Below are 9,796 nucleotides of genomic sequence, written 5' to 3' on the forward strand. Positions count from 1 at the left end.
ATTCCAAAATTGTGAGCCAAATGCGAGAATCAGACCCCTATGTTGCGAAGTCATCGTGAAACGTAGAAGCTCCCTTCCTCTACAAGATGAACCAAAAAAAAGTGAAGGGAGAGGAGACCTCCCTCCTTGTGCAGCTAAACAACACAAAGGGAAGGAGAATAATAATAAAGGTCATGTGCCCTCGCGAGACACCGGTGAAGACGATAATGTCGCCAAAGTCGTGTCATTGTTGCACTACCATCTTCGCCACCACGAGACCACCTCCTTTGCGCGAGCCACAAATGATTTTCCCCAAGCTTAATTGTCCGCGCGAGAACAGAGATATAGAAGAAGCTTGAAGCTTTGGGTTTGCTCGCGAAAAATGTAAAAGAGAAGAGATTGAGAAAAAAAAACTCCTAAATAGAGTTTTTGAGAGAAACCTACAATTAGACAATTGTGAATTTTAATTAGGGTTACGTAATTTTTAATTGAAAAGCTCCCCCCGCCTTTTAAAGAGTAATAAAAAGAAAATTTAATTTTTAAAAATATAAATTAAATTATTATTATTATATTTTGCAGGTAACGGGTATCCGAGAGTCGGATAGTATAATATCTGCACCCGACCGGTTTAGAAGCCGATATTAAAATATCGGCTACCCGTTACCACAGATAATAAATATCCACGGACAGTAACTATCCGTCGCAGATTTTATCTATAGGTATTCGTGGGTGTGGATTTTTTTTTGCATCTCAAGTCACCTTCGACATTGTGGAGACTTGCTTTTGCTGTGGAAGAAGAGAAGCGAAATTAAAAAAGAGAAACAAACTTGTATTGTTGTTGTGGGTGAGTTCCGCTGCTGCCAATGATGTATTTTGTGGTCGATGAAGTGGTTGTTGAGGAACGTCATCGGGTAGAAGAGTTCTCGAAGTGGGAAGGGAAGAAATGTGAGGGAAGGGAAGTCTCTTAATGGTCTCTCACAAGAAATGGGAAGGAAGAGAAGTGTGAGGTTTTGTGGTATCTCTCAGTGTTAGTGAAGTGAATAAAGAAAGGAATAAAAGTAAGACATAGCAAATAAAGGGGCTGACGGATTAATGCAGATTAATCTGTGTTTTGACCCACTGGGCCAAATTGCAAAGGATTGATGAATTTAAATACATAATTTGACTCACAATTTGTGTCGGGTTGACAGATCGATCTATCAGACTTGACCCATTTTAACACCCCTAATAATAATTAAATATAATAATATAAATACTTATTTATTATAATTGACTTATTACAACAAATAAGTATCAAGGTATAAATTATACAATTGAGTATAATAACCAAATTTGAATGTATATCTAGATTTCTTTCCTTTTATTTTCTTGGTTTCAAACGAAATAAAATTATAACACAATACTAGTTTCATGTTTTTATCACAATTAGGAATAACAACAAGACGGAACAGAGATGAGTTTACTTTTTAGATATCAAGTTAATTGAAGTGTTGTGAGATAATGAAAATTATTTTACTAAAGAATTTTTCAAATAAAACAAAATAAGAATAAGAAAATAAAAAAGATAATTTTTTTATATTACCTAATAAGTGAGGAGTTTCTATTATTGAAAACTTAAATAAAAAATTAAACATTGTCACGTAAAGTTAAATAATAAATAAAAATATTTAAAAGAAATTTTTTTTAATATGAAACATAAAAAATATTTAGTTTATCTACTTTATTTAAATATAAACAAAAAGTTTAATAAAAAATTATCTTAGAAATATAAATTTATTTTACGATAAGTGAAACAATTAAAAAAAGTGTAATTAAAATAAAAAGAAAGGTTATAAATATTCATACGATTTGGGGACAATCATCTTTTATACTCTTACTGCTGAGTTAATCTTGTCTATGTTAATAACAGTGTAGGCTTGCAGGGACATAATACAAGAAGCTTGGGGCCGATTTGCAAGTTCCTAGATGTTTTATTTATAATTACCAAAGTAAATAATGTTTGACATAAATGGTAAAGGGTTTGGTAATGTGTTCTAATATATTTTATTCTTTGTTAATGAAAAAAAACTAATTATTATTATCACATAATACTAATGAAGTGAATTAAGATATCCTCTATAGAGATACCACAAAATATAAAAAATACAAATCCAACAATTTCTACTAAATAACACTAAGGTTGATTAGATGTAATTTTCATAAAAATGAATAAATAATAATAATTTTAAATTTCAATTTTTGTTTAGATTATAAGGTGAAAATAGAGAGAGTAGAAAAAAAAGGAAAAATAAAATAATAGTAAAAAGACAAATTATGTAGATAAAGAAAAATAAAACAATAAAAAAATGAGTTATTTAAATTATGAAAGTAAAGTAAAAAAATATACAAAAAATAAATAAAAAGAGACACAAAGTATTAAAAAAAACTAAAATTTAGACGCTTAACAAGAATGAAAATGTTACAAATTTGATAAATCATTTATGAAAATGTTACAAATTTGATAAATCATTTTCCAAAACATTGTTAGTGCGGCCAGTGAGGTGGTTATTTGTATTTGTCGATGTAGTATTACGACTATATTAAAGTCTACACCAACCATATCATCATCTATATCTTCACCGTCCAAATAAGACAAATCTAATTCTTCTTCCATCTATATTTACTTAAACAAATATACACACTATAATTAAATTCATGCATTCATATATTCATTAAACCTAGTTTATTCATATATCCTACATTCATATATCATATATTCATATATTAAATAAACAAAATACATTAATACATTCATTAAAAATAAAGCAAAAAAATTAACATAACACATTAAGGCATTAGTATATTTATTAAAAGTAAACATTGTATAACACTTACATGTGAATATGACATTATTAGGTCATGCTTCAACAAATGATAAAATCATAACTTTGTTAAATGATAATCTACCTTCAACAAAGTGGAGAGAAATAAACAACCAAGTGCAGAGAAACAAGAAAAAATCTTCAATCTTCAACTAAAAAACTACATCATCTTTGCTGCCCGAAAAAGATGCACAAATAATCACAAACTATGTTCACCCAAACAAATAACCTCCTGCTTAACACACTCCCACCACCTTCACAATACCAACAAACAAACATGATAAACTCGTTCCCCTATCAAGAAACAAAACTCTAAATCCAAAAACCATACAATACCAACTACACACAAGGTGGTTGATGAACTTCCACCACGCACGACCTTCGCAATCAACCTTCATGCTTGACGTTCACAACACCTCAAACAACTCCATTGAACACCTGCATCACAAACAAACGGTTAGGGGTGCCCATATTTGAACCACCTCCTCCAGATCTTGCACTCTTCTCTGCATCCTCTTGTGTGGGCATCATTCACCTTCGTCCACTGCTTCAACGACCATGGCATCGTTGGTGCATCCTCCACCATGACGGACACCTTCGTCGCTGCTTCAAGGACCATCACATGCTCGCTCCATCCTCCATCATCACAGACAACTTTGTACACTGCTTCAACCACCATGGGATGTGCGTTGCATCCTCCACCATCACGGATCATGGCGCTTCCACCATTAACGTTCGAACCAAACCAAACGCTAGGCTGCAACCACCACCTTCGTCACATGGGTACACTACAACGTCCACCTTCTTCAACCATCAACGCCATAACGATTTGCAAGCATGAAGCAAATTCCTCCAAGGGAACCGAATACACCCTCTGAAATCGGATCCCCGCTGCAACGTCCTCAACATAGGCGCTCGTACCCGAATATAGGCACTCCTACCCGAATACAACTGGGGGAACCGAATACGCAGGGATGGGAACCAAATACACTTTCCCATGTTTTTCTTCACACGCCTATAACCGAATACGGCGTCTTGGAACTTAATAGGGTTTCACCTTCATCGTCTTCTCCAGTTTTGCAGACTCGTCTTCTTCATCAACCACTTTCTTCTTCATCTCATCCTGCCATCAAGCTTATCTTCTTCATCTACCACCAACCCTGCAACGTAAAAAATAACAAATACTTGCCTAAACAGCTACTATCATACTAACCTGACCTTAACTTTCTCTCTTCGTCCGCACTCAACGCACCAAACAATACTTGCCTAAACACACTTGTAGGCAATGCTCCTTCATTCACTTCCACAAGACAATGCTCTTCTGGCTCAATTAAGACAACAAACACAGACCAACCACATATTAATGGTTGTTCGATGGTCAAAAGCTATTCAAAATATTATTGTGTCTACTGTGACTAATGCATGCGGGAATCTTTCTTGTTTAATGGATGTGTGAAGCAAGCTCATCGAAAAGGCTCAGGAATTTGTCTGTAACTTTCACTTTCAGTAACTCGTGAGTGCATAGTGTAGCCAACTTCTTTTCTTAATTTATAATGCTTGGAATGATTATTTATTGCTTAGAATCGATTATATTAACGTAGCAAAATTGGAAGTGGAATTAGCAAAATGTAGAGGGGCACATCAGACTTTTGAACTGCGATCCCTCCAAATTTCGCCTTCTTCGTGGGTGATTGAAAAGTACTGAATCCCGCAATTCTCTTTCATTCCTTCCGCACATTTCCCTTAAAGTGAACACAACTTTCTCTTCTATTCTTCGCTCTCAATAATACGTGAACAGTGAATCACCCCAAGTGAACACAGTCTAAATGATAACTGTTTAAGAGATTTTGTCTGTTACTGAGATCTTGCTTAGCTTTGCTTTTGTTGAATAAAGCAATGCTTCTCTCTTATTTCCTTCCATAAGCTTCTATGGATGAATTGTTGAGTTGTACATTTTCTCAATGTAGGGTAACACTATAAAGTTTGTTGCATAATTACCTTCTTTTTGCATCCTTGTTTTTCTTTCTTATATTCTTTACTTCTGCCTTAATACACAGATTTCTGTATTTTTATAAATGATAGCCATTACATTTTGAATGTTAGGAATTGTTAATAATTGATTTTGTACTTGTACATCGTTTATTATACCTTTCCCCGAATGATGACATTAGTGGATAATGAAGAAAATTAATTTCTACTTTAAAGTTGGTTATTTAACAAACATTTATAGTCATTATAATCTATATCAATTCTTTAGAAGATACATAAACTATAAACTAATCATCAGTTAACAATATTGTGCACGTTTTGTAATTTTGTTTATCTATTAGTGTATTAGTCTAAATGTTTTTTTTTTCATTTTGGATTTTTTAAAAGATTGTATGGGCGTATATATCAAATGAATATTAGTTTATAAGAGTCAATTTTAAGATAATTTAACAAATTGTTTAATTTAATCTTAAACAAATGTATGAAGTTGTGGTGCTTACTAAGTGATATATTGTGTGAATATATATCTAATCATAATGTGAATATAATATAACCTTCCAGTCAACCACAAATCGGATGATCAACTATAGTTTGAATAATTTAGCGAGTTACCAGTGAATTTGACCCGTCACCAAATAAATCGGTCGATCATGAATCATAACACATTAACATTAATACTGATCAACTTAAGAGTAAAGTGTGATTACTCGCATTTGAACCATAATTAGGTCAACATTAATAGAGGTTTGAAGTAAGAAAATAAGTTACTTGCATTCAATGTTACATTAATGGCTAACTACCAACTTTGAATAGATTTTGACATCAAAATGCCTTTTGTAAATATCCTCCAAGTGATTTGGATGAACAATTCAACCCAATACTTGTATACATTTAGACTTCGCACCATAGAACGCAACTTAGACCAAACAGTAATAGTCACACCTACCTTCATGTATCTTAATATTCAAAAAATGATATGTGATCTTATGAATAGAAAAATCTTGTCTTGTCTCTCTCCTTAGTCCAACTATCCTAAGCTCTTATAGGTTTGCCTCTCTCCTTTTGGCGCTCCCTTAGTTCTCCTTTCCCTTGAGCCAACTTCTATCTTCTTCCAACTCGTGTCTTCTTCCTTAGTCCAGCTTCCTTCTCCCTCCTCCTTTGGTACAACTCCTCTCTTCCTCATGTTAACTCTCGTCTCCCTACTTTTTCAGTCCAATTTTCCTCTCTTTTACCGCTCACAATTACTACGGTAAGGTTGATTGAATTTTTATTTTTTCAATATCTCAAATATTAAATAAACAAAACCAAATTATATTTTATTTTTATATTTACATAACCTTTAGATTATAATAGTTATTGTTTCGGATGTGTAGGGCTGTGCAGTTCCAATCCTCCACGACCTCCTGTCAATTTGTCCCGGTGGCTGATCTTCTGCCCTGATTCTCGATTCCTTCTCTCAATCCTGAGGGGTGGAGACCTGCAAAAGATTCTCCGATGCCAAAGTCAGTTTCTGAGCAATGGTTTCTCTCTCTAGAATAGCAATAAATGTGCATTCAATGTAACCTATCTACCACTCACCGTGGACCTGTATTTATAGTTTTCGCTATGGGCTTGGGATTAGTGAAAAGTTAATCACGGCCCAAAACGGCCCAATAGCTTCTAATTTCTACTTACCTTTAACCCAGGCTGCTTTTCCTTAAGTCATGTTGATTAGTGTTTTGGCGGGCGTGGACGTCCGCCCATGTGAAATGGGCGTCTGCCTCGCGCGCACGGAGATCCGCCCATGCGAGATCCGCCCATGTGGGATCTTTGGTCCGGCGTTCGGTTTTGCTGGCCGTGTCCGCGAAGATCCGTCCATGTGGGATCCGCCCATGTGGGATCTTTGGTCCGGCGTCCGGATTTGCCGGCCGTGTCCGCGAAGATCCGTCTATGTGATATGGGTGTCCGCCTCGTCCGCATGGAGATCCGCCCAATTAGTTTGTGCGTCCGTACACATGGATCCTTCCGTACGGCGTCCGGCCCTTGCAGATACACAAGCCCCCCAAGTCCTAGTGCCCGTAGTGAACGTAGGACTTTGGGTCACTTAACAGGCAAGATTTGATGCAGTGGCTGTCGTGTCGGGCCGCTCTGTGATGGTAGAATTCCTTGTGAGTTCTTCAAAGTTTTTCTTATAAAGAGGTTCGACCCGGTTGGTAGGTGTTCCTCCCTGCTACAGGAGGGTTAGGAGAGTTTATACCGGGTCTAGGTTCAATCTTTGGCCGGCTCTTCAACGCATGAGCTTCCGGCTTGCCTTATACGATTGCGTACAGGCATTGTCGTAAGCCACCGTGGCCTCCGGAGTGGACTCCGGTACATCTGGGTAGGCGATCATTGGGCAACTGGACGGTCCTTCCGTATGGCGCCCGGTATTTCGGACGTCTTTCGCACGGCGCCTGGTACTTCGGCGCCCTTCGTACGGCGCCTGGCACTTCGGCGCCCTTCGTACGGTGCCTGGCACTTCGGCGCCCTTCGGCGGTTTCGGTATTTCGGGCGTCCCTTGTACGGCGCCCGACACTCTCTGGTACAGTTATTAATAACTATTTTTTCTTAACTTAAAGAAAAACACCACTAATATTTATTAAAAGGCTATAAAAGTATTCATCAACCTAACATTAATTATATTAAATTACTTTTTCTAAATGACTTATATACACACACATTCTTTAGTGTTTTATCTTTATAAACATAAATACTAATTATATTAAATACTTATAAAATGACTAAAAAAAATTAAAAATTACAAATGTTATCTAGATATAGAAGTTAATGGGGAGCACGGTGAAAGATTTTATAATTTTATATAGTATTTATAAGTTAGATTTTACGTATAATTGTAATATAGTAAAATTGATAGATCCCTCAAACAAAATTATAAAATTGTATAAATTGTAGTTTTTATTGCTAGACACATTGTAACTATCTTAGGTGAATGCATTTCATTTAATGAAAACCTAAACTTAATTAATTTAATACAATAAAAAATTTATTATTTAGGCTATTATTGGTCACAATACCACGACTAAAATAAATACAATTAAAATTCATTTTCTTTAATAAATTTCAATTATATAATGGGATTTTAATTAAAATAAAATTTGAATCTAATTAAAAGTTTTATGATTAAAATTATAAGAAGTTTATTATTAAATTTGATGAAATATGAACAGAAAAATTAATAATTTATCTTTTATTGTAAAATATACAATTTATTATTTATTTAACGAAATCAACCCTAACCACGATCCCTACAGCCTCCCTTTCGATCCTTACCGTGTTTCCTCGGAAAATGCACGATTCACGTGACCACTCCCCCTCACCCGCTTCCGACGACTCCCCGCCGAACTTCAACTCCATCGTCATGATGTCGCTGCCCGACTCCTCAGACCCCGTCCCCCAAGGCGTTTTCCACACGTCGCCGGAGGCCGTCACCGACGGCGGTGACCCTTACGCTTTTAATCACGCCGCCGATGTTGACGCTGGAATGCAGGGGTTCGTCGATTGACGTGAGGGGTCGGAGTTTGTTGATTTGGGTAGGGATTCGGAGTTAGGAATTTCGGAAGTTCAACTGACGCAGTAAATGAGCTTCGATGAAGGCTCGCACGAAGCACCAAGGGATGTTTTGGGTGAGATTCGTGATGGCCGGTTTCATGAATTTGCGGTTTCCGATAGGGAACTGTCTCATTCGGAGGAGCCATCGGCTAAAAAATCAAAACTTTCGGAGGTCGATCTGGATATGGATTCTTCAGAGGGTTGTGTGGAAGTTCCATCGCTGAAAGGGGAAGAGGATAAGGGGAATTGCGAGGGGAATCTTGTTTCTGAAGCAGAAAAAGCTTCCGACTGTTCTGCCAAAATTTTAGAAACTGTCGTTGGGAACAGTTCGGAGGAAATGAATGTGTTTGATGTGTACAGAGTTTTTTTGGAGATGAATAATGAAAAGGAAAAAAATCTGGATAACCTTGATTTGTTGGAAGTGGCCGAAGCTTGTGGAGTCACTTTTCCTCGGCCAAGGTGGTGGCCGGAAAACTTTGACCCATAAGATAGGGTGAGGAAAACTAAGAAACTATAATATTTGATGTTCTTGTTATTTTTAAGGTTTTTCATTCGTGTTTTTGCACTTGGAATTTAAAAGTTTCTTAGAGGTCTCTACTTCATTGTTTAGTGGATGATAGGATGTTAGGGTTCTAATTTCTATCTGTTTTTGAACGTTTTCTGTTTGTCTATTGTAATTCTGGTCCAAACCTTGAATCAGGATCACCAACCTCTTGTCTAAATGTCTTGTGCTTCGTTAAATCTAGAGTTTAATTTCTTTGTCTTGGCTTTTTCAGACAGAAACTGATAATATATTTTCTAAGATTATCATGTCATCTAACCTGCAAAATTTTTATTTTGGCTGTCTCGCGCATTCTCTTGGCATTTGTAACATTACTAATCTTTGTTGACAGGATTTGCTCAATTATGATTTCGATAGTAAACAAATAAAGCATTTCAATTTTTTTTTCCAACAAGCGTTGCCCAGCCTGCGATAAATTTATTTAAATTTTAATTACATGAGACGGCTAAGCCCACATTACATATCATATAACTAAAAATATTATAGTTAATTGCGTAGTGAGTTTTTTTTTTTTTCTTACTAATCTTCTCTTCGTCCAATGTATCAAGTTCTTTGAATAATATTGAGCTTATTCACAAAGTTTCTTTGCTCATTTTCTTACATAGACAATCATAATCAAGTGTTTCCTAACACATTGTATATTCAGTTTTCATTGGAATAATTACAATATCATAATTTATTCTTAAGAAAACATTCTACGTTACATGGACGAATTCTTTGGTTTTGCAAAGATGACCGATTTGAGAGGTCTAAATTTCTAAATTGCACCTTCTTGAGGACTGTATCATCTGCCAAAAGCTGTTCCACCTCCATAATC

The 9,796-nt window shown here is 35.9% G+C and overlaps 1 protein-coding gene across 1 annotated transcript; it reads left to right on the forward strand.

The window, feature by feature from the left end:
- Positions 1-8,033: 8,033 nt before the first annotated feature.
- Positions 8,034-9,180, forward strand: LOC148206632 (uncharacterized). The gene is made up of 2 exons (XM_088108360.1): positions 8,034-8,364; positions 8,446-9,180. The coding sequence occupies exons 1-2, from the start codon at positions 8,155-8,157 to the stop codon at positions 8,902-8,904; spliced, it is 669 nt and encodes a 222-aa protein (XP_087964486.1). The 5' UTR covers positions 8,034-8,154; the 3' UTR covers positions 8,905-9,180.
- The last annotated feature ends 616 nt before the right edge of the window (positions 9,181-9,796 follow it).

This window comes from Vigna umbellata, chromosome 1 (genome assembly GCF_029865625.1).
Source record: "Vigna umbellata cultivar VRB3 chromosome 1, Vumbellata_1.0, whole genome shotgun sequence".
NCBI classification, from domain to species: Eukaryota; Viridiplantae; Streptophyta; class Magnoliopsida; order Fabales; family Fabaceae; genus Vigna; species Vigna umbellata.

Coding starts and splice junctions, on each gene's coding strand:
- LOC148206632 (XM_088108360.1), top strand. CDS start 8,155: ATGCACGATTCACGTGACCACTCCCCCTCACCCGCTTCCGACGACTCC. Junction 8,365..8,445: donor CTGGAATGCAGGGGTTCGTC/GATTGACGTGAG, acceptor CTGACGCAGTAA/ATGAGCTTCGATGAAGGCTC.